The 27,076-nt window shown below is 39.1% G+C and overlaps 2 protein-coding genes across 7 annotated transcripts in view; one reads left to right on the top strand and one right to left on the bottom strand.

The window, feature by feature from the left end:
• Window positions 1-18,370, top strand: part of LOC127639993 (glutamate receptor-interacting protein 2-like) — a 134,884-nt gene extending 116,514 nt beyond the window's left edge. For all 4 annotated transcript variants that reach the window (XM_052122361.1, XM_052122358.1, XM_052122359.1 and 1 more), the window contains exons 15-24: window positions 1,074-1,137; window positions 2,174-2,319; window positions 3,415-3,559; window positions 4,139-4,278; window positions 4,481-4,663; window positions 5,915-6,068; window positions 6,424-6,541; window positions 7,650-7,877; window positions 12,035-12,181; window positions 14,684-18,370. In XM_052122361.1, coding sequence (XP_051978321.1) covers window positions 1,074-1,137; window positions 2,174-2,319; window positions 3,415-3,559; window positions 4,139-4,278; window positions 4,481-4,663; window positions 5,915-6,068; window positions 6,424-6,541; window positions 7,650-7,877; window positions 12,035-12,181; window positions 14,684-14,881 — 1,523 coding nt within the window. In that variant the 3' untranslated portion in view covers window positions 14,882-18,370. The remainder of the gene's footprint in view (window positions 1-1,073; window positions 1,138-2,173; window positions 2,320-3,414; window positions 3,560-4,138; window positions 4,279-4,480; window positions 4,664-5,914; window positions 6,069-6,423; window positions 6,542-7,649; window positions 7,878-12,034; window positions 12,182-14,683) is intronic.
• Window positions 18,371-23,676: 5,306 nt separating this feature from the next.
• The window catches only part of LOC127639432 (sodium- and chloride-dependent taurine transporter-like), a 37,247-nt gene continuing 33,847 nt past the window's right edge, over window positions 23,677-27,076 (bottom strand). For all 3 annotated transcript variants that reach the window (XM_052121446.1, XM_052121445.1, XM_052121444.1), the window contains exon 14: window positions 23,677-26,892. In XM_052121446.1, coding sequence (XP_051977406.1) covers window positions 26,737-26,892 — 156 coding nt within the window. In that variant the 3' untranslated portion in view covers window positions 23,677-26,736. The remainder of the gene's footprint in view (window positions 26,893-27,076) is intronic.

The raw sequence follows: 27,076 nt of genomic DNA on the forward strand, positions 1-27,076 counted from the left end.
ACTCTCTCTCTGTGTGTGTGTGTGTGTGTGTGTGTGTGTGTGTGTGTGTGTGTGTGTGTGTGTGTGTGTGTGTGTGTGTGTGTGAGCGTGTATTTATCACTTTGTGGGGACCAAATGTCCCCATAAGGATAGTAAAACCTGACATTTTTGACCTTGTGGGGACATTTTGTCGGTCCCCATGAGGAAAACAGCTTATAAATCATACTAAATTATGTTTTTTGAAAATGTAAAAATGCAGAAAGTTTTCTGTGAGGGTTAGGTTTAGGGGTAGGGTTAGGTTTAGGGGATAGAATATAAAGTTTGTACAGTATAAAAACAATTATGTCTATGGAAAGTCCCCATAAAACATGGAAACACAACGTGTGTGTGTGTGTGTGTGTGTGTGTGTGTGTGTGTGTGTGTGTGTGTGTGTGTGTGTGTGTGTGTGTGTGTGTGTGTGTGTTAAGAGTTTTTACAGGTTCTATCTCTCTCTCTCTTTCTCTCTCTCTGTTAAATATTTATCTCAGAGGTACTTTTCTGCTGAGTATCTGAACATACGGAGTGATGTGTCATGTAGTGGAGCTCTAGGTAGTCTTAGGTAGAAAGCATTAAAAACAATAAAATTAGCATGTTTTTTTTTTTTTTTTGCACATACCGTGGAAGTACCTTGGAGTACCATGTAAATACCATGATACTGTATATGATATTTGAAATCATTCAGTACCAGTATTTTACCATTTGATACCATCATTATTATATATACAACCATAGTACTCATTTGTAAAAAATATCTAATTGCACTTATGGACATCTTTAGGAAATATTCTGATTCTACTTGGTAAACACTTTTGGTTCCATTCATATCTGTTTTAAAAGACGAGCAACCCCCTACATCCCCCTGGATGAAGTTCTACTCTTAAAATGTTCTATTCCATCTGTGCAAAATATTCTCTCTGAATGCCTGCCTCATGGTTGTGCTGGATCCAAATAAGAGTTTCCAGTTTGCCTTGAAACTGTTTGTGCATGCGGGGGGGTGTTTGTCTGTTGCATACTGAAATGTTGTGCTGTCAATGTGTTTTCCCCTCTTTCAACAGCCAGTAAGAAACCAGGAGAAGCTTTAATCATTTCTGACATTAAAAAAGGCAGCATGGCCCACAGGTAGGAACAGCACACACATACAGCGTTGATGCACATTGAAGGCTGTACAACAAAAACTAATGTAAAGGTGTATAACACAATGTATAAATACTTCATTTAAGTGAGGTATATTTTCTTTACGTTCACATTATTTCCTAATATACCATAAAACACATATTTATGTATGTATATATATATATATATATATATATATATATATATATATATATATATATATATATACACATACCAGCAATTTCTTATATCATGTAATTTGGAAGAACTCACTGAAATGTATGACGTGTAATGTCCAGGAGAGGGAGACAAACTCCAGAAATCAGTTACAGTGAATTAAAGTGATTCTTAAACTACTCAAAGGTTCACCCCAAATACTTAAATCATCATTAATTCACCCTCATGTTGTTCTAACCCTATATGACTTTCTTTCTCTGTGGAACACAAAAGGAAAGGTTTAGCAGCATGTCCCTGGTGCTCTTTTCATATATTGAAAGAGAACAGGGACTGAAACTCCGCAAATGATAAAACATATAAAAGTGTCATAAAAGCACTATATTAGTAGCCCATATGACTCGTGTGCTATAATGCAAGTCTTCTGAAGCTATACGATATTTTGTGTGAGGAACACACCAAAATTGATCAGTTGCATAATCTGATACATTTTTATATGCTGAAAAAAATTCCCTCCACTGTAGCTGTTATTTCCCACATTGTGCTGAGTTTGACATCATTGACATTGAATGCCATTGGTTCTTGAGTGACATCAAACCCGATTTGATGGTAAATAATGGGAGATTTTTTTTCTTTGGGTTAACGATTCGTTTAAGAAGACCTAATATAAGCGCTTAATTGATTTTAGCTTACATACTGCAGATTAGATGATTTAAGGTTATTCTTGTTTCTTAGAAATATAAGTAGACTATTTCTGAAAAGAAAAAAAACACTTTGAAACAGAAAGATTTAGCAAGTACACACTTTGCTGCACTGACTGTTTGTTTACTTGTGGACATAAAGCACATTTCATGGTTCTGTCCTGCAGAACAGGAACTCTGGAGCCCGGAGACAAGCTGCTGGCCATAGATAACATCCGCCTGGAAAACTGCTCCATGGAGGACGCTGTCCAGATCCTCGAGCAGAGTGAAGACCTGGTCAAACTCAAGATCCGCAAGGATGAGGACAACTCAGGTGTGTTTTTGTGTAGACCTGCAGTCCTTAGGTGGAGTTTGTTTCCCTTTCTGACTTTATTCTTTCTTTCTTTCTTTCTTTCTTTCTTTCTTTCTTTCTTTCTCACTTTCTTTCTGACTTATTTCTTTCTTTCTGACTTTATTCTTTCTGACTTATTTCTTTCTTTCTGACTTTATTCTTTCTGACTTATTTCTTTCTTTCTGACTTTATTCTTTCTTTCTTTCTTTCTGACTTTCTTTCTGACTTATTTCTTTCTTTCTTTCTGACTTTATTCTTTCTTTCTGACTTTTTTCTTTCTTTCTTTTTTCTTTCTTTCTTTCTTTTGTCTCTTTCTGTCTTTCTTTCTTTCTTTCTGTCTGTCTGTCTAAGTTTCTTTCTTTCTTTCTTTCTTTCTTTCTGTCTGTCTGTCTAAGTTTCTTTCTTTCTTTCTTTCTTTCTTTTCTTTCTTTCTTTCTTTCTTTCTTTCTTTCTTTCAGAGGCACAGACATATTTCCACCCATAACAAACAAGAAATCAAATCATGTTTCCATTCTGTGTTATTTTCCTTTAAATAAAAGAGAAACATTGTTTCATCATTTAACACCTCTGAGACATTGCTCTGTTGCTAGTAAAGCAAATTTTTGTTGTGAGGAAAAACATGATCTGTGGTCAGAATAACAGATGAGTCAATCACTGTGTCGTATTCTTTTTTAAATGAAAATGCGGGTTGAATCTGCAGACGGGTTTCTGTGCTGACCTATTTCCAGCTCTAGAGGAAATAAAGAGAAAATTGAAATTTTGTGCTCTTGTTTTTATAATGTTGAATTATTGATATAATATTCATAATATGTTATTTGAATGCATATATCATTTCTGTGTGCCTTAAAATTGTAGATGAAACTAGATTTAAAAATTTTCTGAGGAAAATGTGAGTGGACCTTGTCATGGCAAAAAGGGTATTGCTATGCATTTGCTAAGGTGTTCTGACTGCTTTTTACTCTGTGGTGGCTGGGGTGCTCTGGGTGGTTGCTAGGGGGCTGAGCTTAGCAAAGGGTCAATTGGCCATTTGTTTTATTTTTTCTCTCTCCTGTTCCACCTCTCCACCCCCTCATCCAGATGAGCAGGAAGCGTCCGGCTCCATCATCTACACGGTGGAACTGAAACGGTATGGCGGCCCGCTGGGCATCACAATCTCCGGCACAGAGGAGCCCTTTGACCCCATCATCATCTCAGGCTTGACCAAGAGGGGTCTCGCTGAGAGGTGAGCCCCCTGGATCAGACAGGTCGACTCCCCCTGTCTAATAATTTGAGTTATAGTTATATTTTTGGTAGGTTAAATGCCATTATAACCCCAACAAATAGATCTAATACTAACATTATATTAGCCAGCACACTTAAAGATATTTTACATATCTCTAGTTGTAGTGTGACACCCCATGCTTTATCCAAATAACAGCTTCTGTGATGCTAAAATTATAGTTTAAAATAATATAATTTGATTTGTTTTACTGCCAAACATGGACCATAGAGGTTGCCTTTTTTTGTATGGAGCTAATGATATTTCCGATCCCCTAACCTAACCTAACCTTACTTAACCCCTACTCCTAAATGTAACCCTCACAGAAACTTTTTTGCATTCTTAAATTTTAATTTAGATATACAGTTAATTATTAAAGTAAATAACATGATTAAAACACATTTAAAGGGATAGTTCACCCAAAAATGTATTATGTCACTTACTCACCAAAATATAGTATGCTGCAAGGCAACCTTCCAAAACTCCACATGTACACAAAGAAATATACATTTGTCACTGTGCCAAAGTTTTCTCTTTATCCAGGACTGGAGCTATACATGTTGGAGATCGAATTTTGGCCATCAACAACGTTAGCTTGAAGGGTAAACCGCTGAGTGAAGCCATACACCTGCTACAGATGGCAGGAGAGACCGTCACCCTCAAAATCAAGAAACAGACAGACAGTAAGTTGTAAACAAAAAGGATTGTATGCGATACATGATAGCCAACACACTCCTGACAATATCGGCAACAAAGCCTTGCATTACAGTGATTTATACCACATGTCGGGGTTTTTTATTAAATTCTGAGTGTGTGTTTAAATGACTAATTAGACACTTAACTTTATATTTGAATTGAAACACTGGCTGTCACTTTCCCTGTCAGCACCAGACGATCAAAAGAAAGACAGCGATCTTTATGACGAGCTCAGTGATAACGAGGATGAGATGACAGACTCGCAGAAGACAAATAAACTGTCAGAGATTTATTCCACCACCATCCCCAGTGTGGACTCAGCGATGGAGTCATGGGATGGCTCGGGAATTGATGCTGGTTATAGCAGTCAAGGTGGGATTGATTTTCATGGTGATTTTGGTCAATATTTACAAATCTTGTACCATCTATGATAATTGTCTCTATAGAAAATACAGTAGAAAAACCCTTATTGGTATAAAACCTCTCAAGGTGCATTTATACTGGTAGTGATTAAATCGTCACTAGTTGCCAGCTACTTGTTGGAATAAATCGTCGCCTCTATTGGTAAATGTACCACATCTGCTATTCCCCACCAAAGTGGTGTAGTTCCAAAATGTACTGTGATAACCCTTTGGCCTTTAGATTAATGAAAATATGACTGGATCTAAATTATCCGGTTATAACGCAAGATTCTGAGAAAAATTAAACATTTGCAAATCCATATTATGCGCGATAACAGTAAACATTATGTCAGCGTCCTCGTCCAACTCAACGTGATGAGCAAATCTCAAACATAATTTAAAAAAAAATGTAATCATGAAATTTCACTCAATAACAGCCTCTTTGCACAATTGCGCGAGGTTGACAAGCACCAAATTTACACTATTCTGCTGCTAACGCAGGTGCGCTGGCTGTCACATGGACAAATGCTTGTGGGTTTCTTTTTCTTGGATCTTCAATGGTCATGAAATTCTATAACATCATAACCATGCACTGCAACACTGTAAAACCCTCTTAAAACGGCATACCTTGATGCTTTATAACGAGACCATCAAGCTGCTGCATGGCTCTGCGTCAATGTGTAATAGACCTATAGAAATGTCAACTTCTAGAAATGTATCAAGTATCACGTCTATCATGGTTATGCAAATCCGTGGCAATGCACGCTCCCAAAAATCATTGTATTATAATCACACGAGGCAAACACATAGAGCACGAGGAGAGAGACCGCACATCCATGGTGGTGATATACTGTATGTGTAGACTTATATATACTGTAAGTAGAGGGGGCTTTAAGGTCAAAAGTTTGGGGAACCACTGGTCTGGTGCATAGTTTCATAGAAAAACTGCATATACAGATGCAGAATTGCTTCTTTGTGGTACTTTATGTCATATAAAATATACTAACATTGCATAACTTTGATGAATAACCCATTAGGCATTATTGTATTATACAATGCTTAATATACCACAGTCTATAAACTGTTGGCTGTACATTATAATGGACTTCAGTTGAGATGATTTTATTATGTTAGAAGAAAGATATCTAACACAGAAATGTTGGAAATCAGTTGCCTGGAACAACAGTCAATTATACTATTTAGGATTCACACTCTTTCAAAGGTGCCTACATCCATCAGGCTGCTGGCATAGCGTTACACCCTCACGAGTGGCGTAGCAGCAAACAGAGAAACAGCTCCCCTCCTTCCTCCCGCCGCAAAAACTACCCCTTCAGTGATGGAGGCTTCAGTGAAGACGATTGGGACAAGGCTACTGGGTAAGAAGCAGCCACATTTAACAGGGTCATGTTTCTATACTCGTTCTGTAAACAGATGTCTAACCACTGTCCTTCTCTGGCCTTCTGTAAAGATGACTGAATGGAATTAAAGTATCGTGTCTCATATTCTTTTATATTGTAGTAATATTTGGTAAAAGACAAATCGCATGTATTTCAACTCCTGTTGACTCTGAAAGTGATATTTCACCCAAAAATGAAAGTTAAAGACTAAACCAACTTTTGCAACAAGCCCTATCATGCCATCCTTTGCAGACCTTCTTAACATGCCATGACTGGTGCCAGTGTGCCGAATATCAGTGCCGGCCTTTTTTAATAATCTCTACTTCTGTCACAGATATGCCAGCCAGACTCATACCGATAGTCTGATAATGGAGCAGGAAGACAGTTTCTGGTGCCAGGCCCTGGAAGACCTGGAGACATGCGGGCAGTCCGAGCTACTGCGTGAGATTGAGGTAAACCAATATTCCTTTAAGTGAAGTCATTTTGCATGGCAGCGATCTTGGTAACACCCCTTGGTAGCTAATTACTATGTAGATTATAGGTATACAAGTACAGCTCCTGTCTATTTTAACGAGGGACGTCAGAGATCTCTAGACTTGCTTGTGAAGTTAAAGTTGAAATAACATAGTGGCCCCCAAAAAGTATTTGGACACTTAAGAAACCACACTTAAAAACAAAAAAAACAATGGCATTTATTTTGAGAAGTATCTCGTATTGAATAACAATTTGAAGAATGTGTGTGTTTCTTCGAAGACAAAGTGTCATTATCAGTTATACAAACCTGCGTTTTATTCACCAACTTGAACATTCTTTACAGTGCAAACATGCCTCTTTTAGGCTTATTATAGATTTATTCACAAAATGTAATTAAATTAATTTGCTCTAGCTGGCGATAAACTAAATTTCCAACTTGAACGCTTCGACTCCCCTCACTGAACATTTTTGTGGCCCTCGCTGAGCTGCAAGAGTTGCCCAGTTTGCCTATATATGCAAGCGCCTGCCATGATTCTTAGTGAATTCTTCCTTTTAAATGTTAAAAATCCTAATAAAATAACTGTACGCCAACCACTATACTACTGTTGCCACAAAATTGTGCAATTTCTCGCAATGCACAATTAATCTCCTGGCTATGCATGCTGAATTATTGTCTCATTTCATGCCTGCTTGAGCAGAACATTGAGCCCTGTTCTTACACTACCACCTGAGTTATGAAAGTACAGGGAAGTTATGATTTTTTTTTATGGCGGCTAGTGAGGTCAGCCATTGATGATCTAGTCTTTAAGCAAGCAGTTTCTTGCATTTTCGTCATCATCTGTGTTGACTTCTTATATCATTATATGTGAAAATATAACAGAGAATGTTTCATATGTTTACACATTCTAAATTAAAGAATGTTTATATATTAATCTTCTGGTAATGCCTATTTTTTGGATAATCTATTTTGGATATTTTTTAAAGTGCAATGTTAATGCGGGTTTGCTCCATAGAGTTGATATGAGTCAGGTGAAAAGGCTTTAATAGCACTGCGATCAGTGTCTGTGATTGGCTCTTTACCCCAAGGCATCGATAATGACTGGCAGTGCCCTAAGTCTGGGTGTAGAGGGTGGAAAGGCCCACAGCAAAGCAGTCAACCAGCCCCACCTCAGCCCTCTGCGGAAGAACCCACATCTTCAAAATGAGACCAAGAATAAGAGCACACTCCGCATGTCTGAAAAGACCTGGGAATCACGGAGAATCAAAGAAGAGATACAGGACATCCTGTCACCCACTCCATTAGAGCTTCACAAGGTGGGTCAACTCCACAAAATCATCAAATTAAACAACAAACTCCACAATATCATCAAATGACACACAAATGTCACACATCATCAAATAACTCCACAAACATCATCAAATGAAGATGATAAACTCAACAACATAATCAAATATAATAATGAACTCTACAAAATCATGAAATAACACAAAAAAATCATCAACATCATCAAATAACACACCTAAATCCACAGTGTAATAAAATCACTCAACAAATTCCACAACATCATCCAATTACACAACAAACTCCACATCATCATATAACATCATCAAATAACACAACTAACTCTACAATGTAATGAAATGACTCAACAACGTCATCAAATAACTCCACAACCTCTTGAAATGATAAAACTAACTCCAAGTTTCCCATATCCCTGAGGGAGGGGAGCAACGTATCTAGCATGGGAGCAGGCCGCGCCAGCCGTAGCCTTTTCTCTCTATGTTTCTGCATGTAGGGGAACTCCTGCCCGCAGAAACGCAAGGTCTGTCCAAGGGCTGAATAAGTAGCTACAGAGCGGCGTGATAGCCGTGCGATGTGTGCCGCAGTGCCTTACCCATCTCAGGACTCAAGGGGGAATCTGCCAGACCGAACTCCAGGCAAGTGTCCCTGACAGAGAATGCTTGCAGGTCCTCCACCCTCTTGATGGATGTGAGTGCAATCAGGAGGATCGTCTTTAAGGAGAGGGCTTTCAGCTCGACTGACTCTAGAGGCTCAAATGGCACTCTCCGAAGGCCATGAAGGACCATGGAGAGATCCCATTAGGGGAAAAGGCATGGCCTGGGAGGATTCAGCCTCTGAGCGCCTCTGAGAAACCTGATGATCAGGTTGTGTTTCCCTAGGGACATACTATCCACTTCATTGTGGTGTGCAGCTATAGCGGCAATGTATACCTTCAAGGTGGAGGGGGACAGCCGCCCCTCCAACCTCTCCTAAAGGAAGGAAAGCACTGACTCAACTCCGCATCTCTGTGGGTCTTTGCCTCGGGAAGAACACCAGTTCACGAACAGGTGCTACTTCAGGGCATAAAGCTGCCTTGTAGAGGGAGCTCTGGCCTGAGTGATCGTGTCTACCACTGCTGGTGGTAAGCCACTCAGGTCTTCCACGTCCTGTCCAGGTCTGGGCGTGTGTGCCAGATTGTGCCCTATTCCTGAGTAAGAAGGTCCTTCCTCAGAGGAATCTGCAAGGGAGGTTCTGTCGTGAGGAGCGTGAGGTCTGAGAACCAAGTCTGAGGCCAGTATGGGACCACGAGGGTGACTTGTTCCTCATCCTCCCTGACCTTGCACAGGGTCTGAGCAAGAAGCCTCACTTGGGGGAATGCAAATTTGCCAGCACATCTGTCCCGAGGGGGGCTCCCATCAGGGAATACTAGAGCGGGCAGTGGGAGGATCCCGGGAAGCGAACAGGTCTACCTGTGCTTTGCCAAATCGACTACTAATCAGCTGGACCACCTGGGGGTCAAGTCTCCACTCTCCACTGAGCGTTGCCTGCTGAGACAGCATGTCCGCTGTGGCGTTGAGGCTGCCCAGGAAATGAGTGGCCCGCAGTGACCTCAGCTGCTGCTGACACCTAGGAGGATATGGTGGGCGAGTTAAAACATGTGACAAGAGTGTACGCCGCCTTGGTGATTTATATATGCTACTGTCACAGTGTTTCCGGTCCGTACCAACACATGCTTGCCCTGGATCAATGGCAATAGACTCTGCTGTGTGAGTGGTACAGCCAGCAACTCTAGGCAGTTGATGGGCCAACCTAGTCGTGGTCTTGACCAGGAACCGGCGGCTGTGCACACGGTGCCCCAGCCCAGTTTGGAGGTGTCTGTGGTGAAATGACACGTCTGTACACGTCTGGGGAACCCCTGCCTGTAGAAACACAAGGTCTGTCCAAGGGCTGAATAAGTGAGATCAGAGTGGCGTGATAGCCGCGCGATGTGTGCCGCAGCGCCATACCCATCTCGGGACTCTGGGAATCTGAATCCAGTGCTGAAGCGGTCTCATATGCATCAACCCGAGCAGCGCGACTGCCACCGAGGAAGCCATATGCCTCATGAGTCTCTGAAAGGCTTTTAGCAGAACTGCTGTCCTCCACATGAATGACTTTAGGCACTTCAGCACTGACTGCACGCACTTGCTTGTGACGCCCGGAGGGCGAGGTCGGTCGCCGAGCGCAGCTCCTGCAGCACATCGGAATCAGGACAACCCACATGCAATTCTTTTAATGACTTGGCCTGGTGTACCTGCAGGAGGGCCATGGCATGCAGTGCGGAGGCGGCCTGTCCAACAGCACGTAGTCCTACAGCCCCTGGAGGGGAGCATCGGACGATCCCGCCAGGTGGCGATGTTCTGCAGGTACAGGTGCATCGGAACTGCCTTATCCACCTGAGGGACCTCCGTGTACCTGTGGGTCACCCCGTCTTCGAGGGTAGTGAGAGTGGATGAACCTGGAAGTCTGTTTTGGGCAGAAAAAGTTCATCATGCCCGAGCGGCGCCCTGGACCCAGGAACCAATCATCGAGCCACGAGCGCTCAGGGGAGGCTAGAGGGTTTCAGTCCAACCTGATACTCGTGGCCGCCCAGGCAAGCATGGCGTTCAGCTCTGCATCGGCCTCAAACTGTGTGGGCAGATCCGAAGGTGGTAGCCCAGTCGAGTCCTTGGCGTCCGACATCGCCAGTGCACTCTCCGATACAGAGACAAGTGAGGCAGCGCCTGTGGCTGTCGGAGGCAGAGAGATAACGATCGCACCCAGGAATTACACAAGGACGGAAAGGCATCTTTAAAAATACTTTCAACATCAATGTGTGTGCTCTTTTAAGAAATATATTCTTTTAACAGAAAATATACTCTTTAGTAGCGCTGACGAAGCACCCAGGGGCGAATTTGCAGTTGGCGTGCAGAAGGAGAGAAAGCCGCTAGAATGCACCTTATATCCAACAGCATACGCTTCTGTAGAGGTGAATGGAACAGCAGTAGTATTCAGCTCGCTGATAGCACAACCTCTCGGCTCTGAAGAGAAAATCTGAATGAATCCTGCATTCCAGCTCCCTTTTATACCCGTATGTCCGGGGGAGTGGCACGCAAATTCCACTTGCCAATTTTCATTGGCCTTTTCTCAAAGATCCGAGGTGATCGGGGCCCTCAATATCGACCCTTAGTGTCACTACAATGACACAATGTCGAGTGAGTGACAGAAGGGGAATTAACTCCACAACATCACCAAATGAAAAAAAAAACAATCTTTACAACACCGTCAAATAACACAACTCAATCCACAAAGTAATCAAATAGCAAAACAATCTCCACAACATCACAAAATGACAAAACAAACTTTACATTATCAAATAACACAACTAATTCAACATTATCAAATGGCAAAACAATCTTTATCAAATAGCACAACAAACTCAACGGCATCATCAAATGACACCAAGACATCATCATATGACACAACAAGCTCCACAACATGAAATAACACAATAAACTCCACAACATCACACAATGGCAAAACAAACTGTACAACATCGTCAAATAACACAACTTAATCCACAAAGTAATCAAAAACACAACTAAATCCTCATCATCAAACTACTCAACAAACTCCACAACAGTATCATATAACACATATCATCAAATGACAACATACTGCATAACATCAGTAATAATGTTGTGGAGTAGAATTTTCTTTAAGTAAATAAATAAAAATAAACTTTAGAATACCCAGAATCTGCCCTAGAACTCCACTTTGTTTTGGTGATTTGGGTCCCTGGGAAAGGCAATGAGCCATCCCCGTAAGTTTCTATTTATTAACTTTATTTGATACATTTATTATCATGTTTTTTCATGAGGCAGTTTAACAAGAACATTTGTATATCAACTCAAAGGTGTTTTTTTCCTGGAATTACTTGATGCTGTTGCATTACAGAAAGTCAAAACCAATAAATTATGACTCATACAGATCGGTACAGTCAGCGTACCTGTGGTTTACTTCCAGTGAATACCAACATATCTTAAAAACCAAAGACATTATGTCTGATAAGGTTGAGAAACTATTTAACATTTTCTCCTGAAAGTTGGTCAACAACTTCAGAACAAAATTAGTTTCTGGGTAATTTGTTGAAACCATTTCCGTTTATCAGGTGACGGTGATGAAAGATCCAGAGAGAGATGACTTCGGGTTTAGTGTGTCTGACGGTTTCTTGGAAAAGGGTGTTTATGTGAACATGATCAGACCAGAGGGCCCAGCAGACCGTGCCGGACTCAAACCCTACGACAGGATTCTCCAGGTGCACCCCTCTTCTCAGGTCACCACACGCTGCTTCTCGCCCCCCTCTCGTTCAGCTATACGATCTGCTCTGCGTAGTTAAATATAAACTCTCTCTGAGAGAATGAGCTATGAGAATGTCAGTACAAGTGTTGAGGAAGCTAACTTGCCAAACTACAAGCTACTCATAATTTAAAATAGACACATACAGTAGCTAAATGACAAGCTCTTAAGAAAGAGTAGGTAACTACACTGCCTGGCCAAAAAATGCCTGACCAAAATTGATTATGGCGTGCGTTCATCGTGGCATTGTTTTGACAACCTTTTCCAATGTCACAACATTTATTTCCATCCAAAATTGCATACATTTTTGGCTGAGATCTTGTATTGACGACGGGAGAGTCGAACCACTCCTTAAAGTCTTCTCAAGCACGTCCCAAAAACTTTCAATGGGGTTAAGGTCAGGACTCTGCGGTGGCCAATTAATGTGTGGAAATTATTCATCATGCTCCCTGAACCACTCTTTCACAATTTGAGCATGATGAATCTTGGCATTGTCATCCTAGAATATGCCTGTGCCGTCAGGGAAGAAAAGATCCATTGATGGGATAACCTGGTCATTCAGTACATTTAGGTAGTCTGCTGACTTCCGCATGACGTTGCTGAGCCTAGACCTGACCAAATGAAGCAACCCCAAATCATAACACTGCCTTAAATCCAAACAGTGATTTATTTTTGTATTTTTTTTGGACAGGCAGTGTACAATTAAGCTATTTTTATAGAATTTTTGTCGCTGTACATTGCTACTTGTTTTTAAAAGAACCATGTTACTGTTAGTGTCACTACTTTTAGTAACTCCTCAACACTAAGTGCATTTGCATATGCAATCTTACACCAGTTATGCTTAATAAGCCAACAACATGGTGATCATGTAAACACCTTAAACAGCTTTCCTGTGCCAGGGTAAGGTCATAAACAGTTTAAGCATAAACCGATTTGCTCTGCATGTAAACACCTTTACCTTCACCCTTACCGGCTTATCAGTTTGCACAACTGTTGTGTGAATGACTGTTTACATTGTAACTTCAAAGACAGAGAACAATCGGGTGATTTAAAATCTCACGTAAACTGTTTTCTTGCATTGTCAGACTTTTTCAATAAGCTGATTTTTGGAAATGTAAATGCGCTCAATGGTCAATAGGCCTCTGACTCAGGGAGGACATGTAGGGTTATTTCACAGTATTGAGATGAATCATCTGCACAGCACTTGTTTTCACATCTTAGGGAAGGTCTCACTCCTCTTCCATATCTCTTACGCATCGCTAGGTGTGGAAATGATTACATTATTTTAAAGATTATTCTAAGACTTGACACAAAACAGCTATTTACAGTAACAAAAACATCAATAATACAAAAAGAGCTTGAATCTCTTTGGATTCTTAAAAACTAATTAAATGCCCACATAACTTCCTTTTGACTAAACAAACATTAGGTTAGGGTTAATTAGGGTTACATTATTCAAGCGCAAGGGCTTATGGGTATTCCCCACAACCTCAGTTCTGTACACCCATTGTAAATAGGTGCCAAGGTTTGTTCCTGGCAGGCAGCAGACGCCCTAACCCTGCCCCCACCCTAATCCTTTTTTTTTCTCCACAATTTGGAACACCCAATGCTCTCTAAGTCCTCGTAGTGGCGTAGTGACTCGCCTCAATCTGGGTGGCGGAGGACAAATCTCATCTGAGACCATCAATCCGTGCATCTTATCATGTGGCTTGTTGATCACGTTACAAATAGGTACCTAGGGAGTGAGGAGGTTTGCGCTATTGCGACATCCATGCACAACTCGCCACAACCCCCACTGAGAGCAAGAACCACATTATAACGACCATGAGGAGGTTAACTACCCACCCTAGCAAACGGGTCAATTGGTTGCTTAGGAAGCCTGACTGCAGTCACTGAGCACGCCCTGGATTCGAACTTGCGACTCCAGGTGTGGTAGTCAGTGTCAATACTCTCTGAGCTACCCTGGCCACCTACCCCCACCCTAATCTTAACCATATGGAGTGTATTTGTAAGCTAAAGGAACTCACAATTATTCATTTACTTTATGTAACTCTCTAAGTTCACTTTCAAATGTATATTTTGTGTTGTACACAATGAAAATATGAAATGAAAAGTAAAGCTAAAAATGTTATAAATATGTACATTTCTGAGTAGAAGCTATTTATTTGTATACGTTGTGGTTATTGAGACAAATAGTAAAAAAAAAAAATCAGTATTATGAGACCGTATGAAATTGCAGGATCTGTTTCCCTTTTTCATGCATTCTCAAAGGTTGCATACTTGTAGAATCATTACAAATGAACGGATTTATTTCCATCAACTGGCCCGTTAGAATACTTTATAATACTCAATTCAAGTGCACTGCCCGCCTGAGTGAGTAGAGCAAAGTGATGCTCGCTGTTGAATGGCTCGAAAACAACACCTGTGCATTTTACATATGTTTACATTTGGTCTCCACCAGGTAAACCATGTGCGTACACGTGAATTTGACTGCTGCTTGGCCGTGCCACTCATCACAGAAGCCGGAGACAAACTTGAGTTGGTGATTAGCCGAAACCCGTTAACACAGCCGGGTGTCGCCCAGCCCAACGAATGCCATCCCCACTTCACATCTGTAGGCCATTCCCGTGAGCACCAGACCAGCACGCTGGACCTGTGACCCTTAAGAAACTCGAACTGTGACACACTGGACCATTTGTTGCAACAGACTATCATTATGAGCCATGATTTACTGTTTTCATTACAAAATTCTACTGAACTGATATATCTAGGATTCAAAAGATTATACGGAGGGATTGTTGAGACTTTATACAGTATGACGAAAGATTTGAGCCACAGTTTTCTGAAAAGAATCTGAGCCAGTTTTTCTAAATCTAAAAAGAATTATAAATAAAATAACACAAAAAAAAGTACTTGGACTACTACAATGCATACTGTAAATGAACTTTGCTCCATCTAAAGCAAGTAAAAAAAAAAATGTCAGGTTGTTTTATTTTTGTTTTTTGTTTAGATAGCAAACACACTGTCACCAAAGTTTTTTTTTTTTTTTTGCTGCTGGACTTGAAAGGACTTTGCCCCATCTAATAAGTTTTTATTTGTATTTCTTTTTTACTTTTTTTTTTTTTTGTTGCTGGCTTGAAAGGACATTTCCAAACCTACTGCAAGTAACTTTTTAAATTTGTTTTGTTTTGTTTCGTTGATAGACTTGAAAGGACTTTGCCCCATCTAATAAAAGTGTTTCTTTTTTATTGTTTGTTTGTATGTTTGATGGCTTGAAAGGACTTTGCCACACCTTCTGCAAGTACAATTATTTTTAATCTTGTTTTGTTTTGTGTTTTGGTTTGTTTTATTTTATTTTATTACTGGACTTGAAAGGACTTTGCCCCATCTAAAAAAAAGTATTTAATTTTTTGTAAGTTTGTTTGTTTGTTTTTTGTTTTGTTGCTGGCTTGAAAGGACTTTCCCACACCTACTGAAAGTAACACATTTTTTTGTTTTGTTTACTTGAAAGGACTTTTCTCTATTTAATGCAATATATTATTTTTGTTTTAAATTTTTTGCTGGACTTGAAAGGACTTATCCCCATCTAATGCAACTAACATAATTATTAGTATTTTATCTTTTTGTTTTGTTCTGGTTTCTTTTCTTGTTTTGTTTTGTTTTGTTTACACAAAAACCGTACTGCTTACATTTTGTCACAAAAGATCACAAAAAATATACTTTGTCCAAATGTTTACAAAAGAGAAAATGAGTAGATCCTTGGTAGACTTGTTTCTATGTCCTTGTATTTCCTTTTTCAGCAACAGTGTTTTAACGAAAAAAGTTATCCATATTTAACTCCAAATTTAGCTTATTTTTTGCATTTCAGTCCTGGCTGATTCAGTCACAAGGTGACTGCCAGCTGCTCAAAAAAGTAAAAAGCGGTTTGATTTCGCAACAAAGACTTCACAGCCACTCGTGTTAACACCACGTGAAGTCATATGTTTCCTGTACTTCATTTTCTTGGGCCATACACATTTCAAGTCACTTTCGTTTCTCACAGTTCTGACCTTACACGCTTCCTCAAGCATTTGTGAAAAACTGTGAAATGAGAGGCAAACTAATACATTGTTGATGCTTTTTTTAGTGTGCAGTACACGCTTCCATTACCCACATCCTTAAACAACACCTTATACACTCATGCAGCAATAAATTCAAGGTCTAACATGTTTCCTATGGACATTATGAAAATCTAAAAAAAAAGAAAACGCTTTGAAAAAAGCCTTTTGAAAAGTACTATCATAGCCCTATATTCTCATCCCACTTTCCTCTCTGTATCTATTAACACTAAACTGTTGCCACTATTTAGTATTCATACCAGTCTCTGCATATGTCCAGACATCAAGGACACTTCATGTACTGTGACAATAGATTGTTGCCAAGCTGTCATTTACCACCACTGGCCAAATATCACAAATGTTTCCGCTAGAGGCTATTTTGGACTCACCGTCCCTTAGTGTTTGTAAAACCGTCACATCGTTAACTCATGTTTGGCTTTTATCTGGGCTCCATCTGTAACAAAGGTCACATCTTTGTGGTCATATGGTCCCAAAGTCTATTAACCTCCACTGATCATTTATCTAGTGTTTCACAAAATCAAGATTTATGTTCATTGGTGGGTTGAGGTAAAATATATAGTGGGGTTATTATACTTTATAAGATCAGATTTATTTATTTTACAAAAATTGTATCATTGGTTCACCTAATAAACCAAAGTAAATTCTAGTTCCGGAACCAAAAATGTCAGCAATAGATTTTATTTATTTTGCTCTCATGCATTCTTCCCACACTTAAATGTCTATTTTTGGAATCATTTATCTAAGCTCCTTGAATATGATCCCATCCACACCAGAACACTTATTCTCTGCAATTCTGTGGATTAGATGAGTTCATTTATTTTATTTTTGGAAAGCACAAACAAAATCTATTTGTAGAAAGCACTCAGGAGCGAATTCACTAAACAGTTGCACCACTTTTTGCATGTGGAATTTCAGTGGCGAAAGATGTGTCTTATTTTCTAATGTACTACAAGCAGCCGCCAGTATTTAAATGAAATCATTATCATTCCTTGAAAGTCAAGCACACTTTCGGCATGTTAAAGAGATGATTCAGGTGTCTGGATCACAGTAGTGGAGTGGTGCTGCATCCTCAAATATATAGAGCTCAAAACCAACCCATATAATCAGAATTGTGGTCCTGCAAATTGCGTTCACCACAGATTTTGTGGGCACGTTGGGTCCTTGCTTGATCTGCATAATTCCTTTAGTGAATCGAGCGCTAAGTGCAAACAGCGTGTGCAAATAAACAGTCCTATTACTGGCCGCAATTCATTCTTAGTGAATACCCCCCTCGTTGTTCTAAAGACTTGGTTTCTTTTCAGTCGAACAGTCAGAGCCTGTTTGAGCCCCTCGCATTAGAAGTCAACCCAAGGTTCACTCCTTGGCCTCTGCAACTTCCTGTCTGTCTTATATAACTCTACCAACTGCTTGCAAAAACTAACCACAACAAATAAGACCGTTATTTATTTGAGATCTCTAAATTTAAGGTCTGCATTGCGGTAGACCATGTTGCCACATTGCAAGACGAATGCTAGTAAGCAAAGTTATATCTTGATACAACACACTTTAAGGGTCAAATTTGATGTTTTCCTTTCTTTTTCAGAGCATTGTAACCATGGCAGTAGTCTATGTAAGTATTTTAATGTGTTATACGTACTATTCCAGGGGGAAAAAACAATGGAGTTGCTTTAATATGTGCAATATTGAGGCCATAGACAGACGTTTAAAGGATTTTACATAAGCTTTATAAATCTCCAAATGTGTTCATCCCTATGCATTTTGAATTCCTGACCAATGTATGCATTGATATTAATGTGTATTTTTGAATGTGTAAAATGAAAGTTCTTTTCTCTGTACAGTATTTTTGTATGAACTCTAAACCTTGCTGTTTCCACAGCATATTGACGCACAATGACGAAAGAGAACTGATTATGATGTCTATTTATGTTGGGCTAGACTGGTTTGGTGTTGAAACTCATTCCTTGTCAATCCGGGAATGTGATTATGAAATCATTTTCTAAAAAAAAAACATCAGAATAAAAAAAGGTTAAAAAGCATCATTGTGAGTTATATTGTATGTATGATTGCTGAATGTAGCTATACTGAAATATGAATCTGTGCGATGTTCGAGGACTTGAAACAAGTGATTCATCTATTCTGAAAATGCCACATGGCATCTTGATCGAACATCTTAAAATATTTATATGTTGTAATCAGTGTTGGGTAAGTTACTCAAAAATGTAATGCATCAACATTTTTATTGTAGTAATTACTTCTCTAACAACTGTAATCAAATTACTTTACTGATTACGTCAGAGGAAAACAAAACATTACTCATTACTTTTAAGTTACTGTGAAGTTTTTGTGTTTCTGTCCAATGAGTTTATGCTTTATGAACATCTTATTTTGAAACTGACCCTTCGCTTAGCTCTGCCTTAAATACATTTCTGACCAACCCTGTCTTAGAAACTCAGAGCTGACTCTGACGTGGCTGTGACATGGTATGGAGCACACTGAGGATCTGGGGCAGAAGATGGCGCAAGCTCTGCGGCCATGACGTGGAACTCTGGCTTGGCGGCCATGATGTGGGGCGAAGCCGTGGAAGGTGGAGCCGTAGGAGGCTTGAGGGGCAAAGCCGTGGAAGGCAGAGCCATGGGAGGCTTGACGGGCGAAGCTGTGGAAGGTGGAGCCATGAGAGACTCGAGGGGCGAAGCCGTGGATAACTGGGAAACGACCTCCATGGTCGTGAGCATGGGTAGAGACTTGGGAATGACCTCTGTGGTCGTGAACATGGGCGGAGAATCCGGAACGACGTCCGTGGTTGTGAACATCGGTGGAGACTTGGAAATGACCTCTGTGATCAAGTACATGGGAAGAGACTTGGGAACGACCTCTGTAGTCGTGGGCATGGGCACAGACTCAGGAATGAACTCCGTGGTCGTGAAAATGGGCAGAGACTTGCAAACAGAATCCTTTCTTCTCCTCCTCCGGATGGACAATGCTGGCAACACTGGCTCTGTGATGGACGAGTCTAGCAACGCTGGCTCTGGGACAGACGAGTCTGGGAACACCGGCTCTGGGACGGACAAGGCTTCCAGCTTGTTGGCCGTGGCAGGTGTGGGCGTTGGCTCATTGGCTGTGGCAGGCATGAGTGTTGGCTCGTTAACCATATACCCTATGGTGAATGTTGAACCACTTATCAGTAGGGCAAAGTCCATATACTGAGCAAGACTGTTGGCACACCAACCACCAGGCATCAGGGAGGAAACCAGCTCATTCAGCCCAAAACCGAAGCAGTCCTTGTGGGCCACCTCATTAAAATCCAACCCTGCAGGCCAGAGTGTAGAATTCCTCCACATAATCCTCCAAGGGATGACTCCACTGGCATAGACAGAGGAGCTGAACTGCTGGGTTTCATTTATGAAAATATTCATTTTCAAGCTCCCGTTCATTCCTATGGGGAGATGTCAGAGCATCGACTGTAACCAAGGGGGGTGGAGCTTAGAAAAGGGTCAATTAATTCTTCTTGTGTTTCATGAATAAGGCCCGATTTTTGTGTAAATCCATGATAAAATATTCTTTCATAAATTGATGCATTCAATTCTACATAACAACTAACCTTATTTACAGAGAAATGTTTCGCTCCAAGTCTAAGGCCCAATGCGTGAATTACTGTGTAAATCAGAAACAATTCTTTCTAAAAGTATTCAATTCTAACACAACAATTAATGTAAGAATTGTTTAGAGCAATTTGCACAGACATTGTGCTTCATTAATGAGCTGAATGTTCCAAATGGCAAGCCCCAGCAGTCCTCCTTTCAAACACACCGGAAGTGCTTTATCAGTCAGCTCTCCCACTGGCAAACACAAATGCAAGCTCTGAGTCCCTCCGACTGGCCAGAAAATTGTGCAAATGGAGCTTTTGATTCCAAAAAACATGATGGCCACAAGGCCGCAACTCCACATCAAGTGTTCTGCTGCCGATAGCAAAGTTTACATTGCAGTCTACCTCCTTGTATCATGTCCAAGTAGTGCAAAAGTAACAAATACACTGCAGCCTATCCCTTGGGAACTGTTAACATGAGACTTTTAAAAACACTGAGTCACCATGGGTGATCTGATGTAACATTATTCTACTGAGCCGACAAGCAGCCATTTCTTTGAATTGCTACTGTGTTATTTTCTATAGTTCTCTAAAAAGGCATTTCAAAACCTGGGAAACAGACAGGGCTATTTTTAATTGTGAATTGTGGGTGTTGAGCTGTAGGACACAAGCGGTACAGACCTGTTTTTGGATCAGTTTTGCTCAGTGTGCTCAGTTATACAACCACTTTCTTTTTGCAATTATCAATATTATGCTTTTATATTTTCAGAAATGCACAGTAGCCCAAAGCCTTTCTTAACAAAATGCAGACTTTCTTTTATTTCTAGTTAATATTTGTAATTACCTTTAAGCAACTGGTCATTTTTTAAGAGGATGTATGAAGTCAGTTTCCCTCAAGTTCACACAGGTGTCCTAACAGAGAAACCACAGGTGTAGTTCACCACATTAACAATGGACAGGTCACATTAACGTTTGACAGCCAGAAAGTGGCAAAATAATTGAAGTGCGATAGAAAATATGATAAAATACAGAATATACAAAAAAAGAGACGGAAATGATGTAACTGATTTGATTTGTCACTGAGAATGAGAATGCAAGCTACATGCTTTTAGCTGCTTTTTTACCAAATACATTTTGAGCATCATCATGCCAGATCAGTTTGACAGATTTCTGTGGGTGTTGATGTTCCAGCATTTTAACAGGATTATTACAGGATAAAAATACTCTCGCGCAAACAGATAAATGAAAAGTCTTTTTTTTTTATCAAATTCATAAAAAAAGCTTCTTGAGCACAAACAGATTTCAGTTTTTTTTATTATGTATTTTAGTCTTTAGTAATTTGTAATGTTCCTCTTGGTGAAAATTGACCTGAAAAATGACCTATAAAATGAATCATGTAACATTCCCTTCCATTCATCCGTAGCATGCCAAGTGAAGTGAATTAGTAGTGAATTTATTTTTGTTTGTAGGTCATGGTGAGCGGCAGAAATGCAATATTTACTGTGGTGAAGGGTACTTAGGTCAGGGAAAAAACACTTTGAGTGTCTGTGACAGCCAAGCCAAGCTAAACATCATGTTGTTTTTAAATGTCCAGACTGCAGAGGGACGATCATCAAATCAGAACTTTGTGAAAAGTGAAGAAAAATAAAATCATGGTGGCAAACTTATTTTAGAAATATTTTCTAAAGAATATGTGAGTTGAATTTACCAATTAAAAACTCCTCCACCATAAGTCTAAGTTGTTTTGAGAGGTTGCTAGGTCATTACCATGCTGTTGCTGTGGTGTTCTAGGTTGTTGCTAGTCAAAAGAGCCTACCCCCAAGTTTCCATAGTTTAGTGGTTTCACATTAAAAGACGTTTGATGTGTGGGGTAGGGTCTGGTCTACTTTACGGATTAATGTGGCCAAGAATGGCCCACTTAGCAGACTGATCTGTGCAACCTGGAATTCAAAATACTGCCCCCAGTGTCCAAAGTGGTAAGTGTTGTTGGCGTATGGACAGGTGTGAGATCCATTTTCTGAGTGAAATGTCCACAGAGGGGCACTAAAGGGGAGTTGTTTTCATTTGTACAGGCTGTGATACAGTGGAGAGGGATGCATATTTTACAAACTGAAGAATAAAAACCAAAACTAAACCTAACTGTATGTGAAGTGAAATGTAATATTAGAGGGAAAAATGCAACCTTCAATTCACTCTCGTCATTCTTGGTTTTAACGCTGGATCCGGATTCGGATCCCAATGTGCTTTCGGTCACGCCACGCAGCAAGGTAAGAACATTTGAGCCAATTTAAAAATGAATGATGGGTGAGTTAGCATAATGTGTCGATCCTTGGGTACTGCAACTCATGGAAACAACTTCCCGACTTCCTGTGTGATGTTGTTGCACTTATACAAGAAGAGACCATTTGACAGACAACCAATCACAGTTTAAAATAAAATCCTCCAGCCTTGAGGTTGAACATTTTAACGATGTTAAAAAAGCTGTAATCTTGATGGTTTTCAATTGCGGCATGGAAATTGATTCTCTTTATGATTTTTGGAGCTGGAGCCATTTCGATTTCATTGTATCTAATACTTCATGTATCTGAATGTCGCTATCATTTTGACACATTGGGAAGTAGCAGAACCAAGAGATTGACCTTGTTCCAAATCAGGACAAAAAAAGACCAATCCTGCACTGAAAAATAACTCGCAATGGAAAATCCCAAAAGGCTAGTCAGTCTACCACACAAAACCAAGTATTAAGAAGGTTTGTTTATATTGTCACTAATCATAATTAATCATAGTCTTGTAGCAAATATGTAGAGGGTGTATTTTCATGCTATTAAGTTTTCAACCAATTGATTTGTGATTATTTGGGTAGTTGATGCTTAACATGTCCTTCGGCCATTTTTATCAACATCAAGATTTTAAGCTGAAAGGTATAAGCTGAAAAAATCAGTATAAGCTGATTTTAAGCTGAAATAATAATAATTAAAGGTACCAATATTTAATGTAGTCTCTCAACTAAAAGAAGGTCATAAACGCTGCATGCATGATAACTATAAAAATATGTATAGAAATACTGTTTAAATAGTTTTAGATGGAGGATGTTACATCACAGGACAGGCCAACTTCCCAAAATGTTTAAAGTATATGCATAGTAACTATGCATACTATATGATCTCTATTTCTAAAACACATGCTGTATACAGTTTAAATACATCTGACACACTTAGCAAGGATGTCTTCATAACTACTGCCATAACAAGTTTTCATATATCAATTAACATCATACAAAGTCCAGTAAACATACAAAAAGCTGAATCAGTATTTGATGTGGCCACCTTTGCCTTTGAAACTGCACCAATTCTCCTAGGAACACCTGGACACAGTTTTTCTTGGTTGTTGGCAGATGGGATGTTCCAAGCATCTTGGAGAATTCACCACAGTTCTTCAATATATTTAGTCTCAATTGCTTCTGTCTCTTTATGTAATCTCAAACTGACCCAATGTTCAGTGGGGGGGTCTGTGGGGGCCATGACATCAGTTGCAGAGTGTCCTGTTCTTCTATTCTAATCTTTTCTATTTGCAAAAGTAATGTTTGGGAGTCTAACATTTATATTTCCTATTGACACACTAAAGCTGAAGATATAAATAACCATATTAAGACAAATGCTTTTGTGAAACACCTTGTGTGCTTAAGACTTTTGCACAGTACTGTATAGCCTACTGTATACAAAACACAAAATCAAAAACATTTTTAAAAGATAAATGTTTATTAAGAGATAAAAAGTTTTTTTTCTCATTTTTTAGGTACTATAAAATCTTTTATCGATACACTTGCTTTTTTCACTTACAGATATCTTCAAAAATAAAATAAAAAATAGAACATTTCTAATCATTACTAAAGGTAATCTCTTGAGTTTATAAACACTGCCACTCTTAGCTAATCTTCAAAAATGGAAGGGTTTCAAGAGACGTGCAATAGAGAAAAATCGGTCAAGTCTCCTTTACGCTTATATTAGAACCCTGAGACTGGATTATTTTTTTTTGCCTCTGTCAAAATTATCATTGGATTTCAGTTTCAAATGTTATATAAAAGCTGAAGTGTGTAATTTCCACACCTTTAACATCACCAAACAGAGTTGCAAAAGTAAATACTGTTTTCAAACAGGTTTCCCAAACACTCCCCCTATCTGCCAATGGTCGAAACAAAAAAACTGAATTTCCCGCCCCAAACTCATGACATTAGTTGGGCCAATTTTGCTATGGCGGGATGTTTGGGATGCTCAACACAAAGACCAATGCTTTGATAGAGCTTGTTGTGGGAAATCGACCTACGAATAGCTTAGCTGGTATAGGGAAAATATTTGAAATACTCGATCAGTTATTGCACACTTCAGCTTTCAATTTCAGTTGTACTTCTTCCATGAAGCATTACTATGGTACCACGGTAGAAACTGTTGAAATCAATTGAACATCTCCCTTTTTGATTGGCTGCATTTCTGTTTTATATAATTTCGAATAAAAGAATATTGAAGCTAAAATATGCAATTCATATAATGGCAGCAAAGAATCAAATTTATCATTTAGTTTCTTATTTAAAAAATTGTCACAGTAAGTAGAACTGCATTGAGTTTTTTGGTGTTAATACAGCATACCATACATGGTAGCTTAAATTGGCCCCTGTTCATTCTTTCTGACATTATACAACGCTACGTTGAGCATACACCCTTACCTTCAAATATAAGTAATTCAACAATTCCAAGTACCAACGTTTTGAAAGAAAAGTGAAGACAGTTACAATGCATATCGTTCAACAAAACATTGCACATTACAGTTCGCAGCAAGCTCTTTTTTCTTTTCTTATTTTTTTTTTTGATTAGTTGTATATGTGATCTATTGGTAACTGTTGAATACAGTGACATTTTATTAAATGCAAAAGGCAAATGTGATTGGAAACTCAAAAAAATAAACAGCTTAAATTTGATATACAAACAAATCAAAAGAAAAAACCCTGAATCTAAATGAAAATCTTGTCAGGCAGCTTCACATTCAACACCCCAAAATAAGAATGTGCTTGGTGCCTGATAATCATGTGGCATGATATTTTTGATTAAATGTGGTACGTTGCAATGGCAGGCTAGCTAGCATCTTCAATACTACTATTTTTTAATGCCAGATCCTAGACTTCTCCATGTTCTATAGTGGAAGAGACCGCTAAGAATTAGTGTGGCATGCATTTCCGAGGTAATACACCATGGGATATGAACACTTACAAAACAGTTAGACTTCATCTACATGAACTTTGCACCATAGTGGAGAATGTAGTGTCCTTTGTGCTTGTGGTTTAATGCTTGAATATTACTCTGTAAACAAGCAGGGCTAACCAGTGCGATTCTTCCAGACAGCACAAACTCCAGTCTAAACGATTTTTAGGACACACTTAGCGTCATAAAATGAAAGATCTACAATAATGCAAAACACTACCAAAAAAAACAACAACCATTCTTATAAGCATTTTTGTCATTTTCCAGTAAAAATTCCTTAAAATCATTTAGTAAGAAAAATTGTGCAACATATTAAGACTTCATAAAATCTGACAAAAATGCATGCGGTTCATTGCTTAAAAAAGAAAATATACCAATATGCCAAATATTTTTATGATATATTGTTGTTATGATATATTCTTATCGTAACCAATTTTGCTTCGGAATAATATGGCTTCAATATTAGTTACGTTCGGTTGACAGAATTTGTGGCACAATGTTGATTCCCACAGAAAAAAATACATCTATTCATCCCTCCTTTTCTAAAAAAATAAAAATGGAGGTTACAATGAGGCACTTACAATAGAAGTATATGGGGCCTACATTTAAAGGGTTTAAAGGCAGAAATGTGAAGCTTATAATTTTATAAAAGCACTTATATTAATTCTTCTGTTAAAACTAATTTATTTTTTGAACTGTAAAGTTGTTTAAAATTGTCATTATTGTGGGATTACAGGGTTTACAGGTTTAAGTTGTCATGGCAACAAAGTTCTAAATATAACTTTACACAGAAAAGGTTAGTAAGCGATTTTATAACATTAAAATCATTTAAACACAGATATCGTTTACTGCTTGTTACGTCTAAAATACAGAGTATCTTAACGTTTATGGATTTTCCCCACTGACTTCCATTGTAAGTGCCTCACTGAATGCCAGATGTTTGCTTTTAGATATTTGTACTGGAAAACAAGACAAAAAAATACTGATTGCGAAAATTATTTTTGCACTTAAGGACTTGACTATTCAAAGTTTCCTCCCTAAATGACTAACAGTTCATCACGGGAGAGGGCAAGTGGATTTAGTTTTTTTTTATTTTATCTGTGTACACCAACTTCACTTGTCCAACACGATTTACGTGCACTCTTTTACTGTTTCTGGAGCCCTTTGTGGGAGGTTTTTTTTCTTTCATAATTTTAATCTAAAAATAAGTACAGCTCACTTCAATTCCAATATGTACAAGATAAAAGTTACAAAAATAGAACAGTCGTGGTTCTAATTTAGATACTGTTGTATGTGATCTGTTCTCACTCTAATAACAGTGACAATAATAGTAATATAATAATAGTAATTTGATAAAAATATTAAAAATACAGACAGAAAAAAATGTAACTTTCTCTGTAGAAAAACAAAAAACAAGGACTCCTAGTGCAGATGCGTAGCAATGTAAACCTGGTCCTACGACTATGTCAAAAGTTACAGAGTATATTTTTAATAATATGTATATAGAATCACATATATATAATGGAAAAGCAGGACATTTGATTCCTCTCACAGAGAGCGTTCACATCATAGTTTCTACGATGGTGTGGGTGGGCTTCATCAAGCCTCCATTCCAGTTGGGGTCCAGGGGCTGCGACAGCTCGTTGCTTTTGGGTCGGTAGTCTTGGGGGCAAGAACTGGCCCCTCCCCTCACAGGTGCCGCCACGGCTTTGATCCTCTGGAAGGAAATGTCAATTTAAGATATTAGCTCAGTCATTTACGACAGTTGATCTAAATGGAGGATGTAGATGGTAAAATTGTTTAGCAGAACGTCAACATATGCATGTAGTCGACCTGATCTCCTGAAAATTACAAGACCGTGGCACCATTTTGGCAAAGTAATATTGGTAATGGTTCAGTAC

This window comes from Xyrauchen texanus, chromosome 48 (assembly GCF_025860055.1).
Source record: "Xyrauchen texanus isolate HMW12.3.18 chromosome 48, RBS_HiC_50CHRs, whole genome shotgun sequence".
Lineage (NCBI taxonomy): Eukaryota > Metazoa > Chordata > Actinopteri > Cypriniformes > Catostomidae > Xyrauchen > Xyrauchen texanus.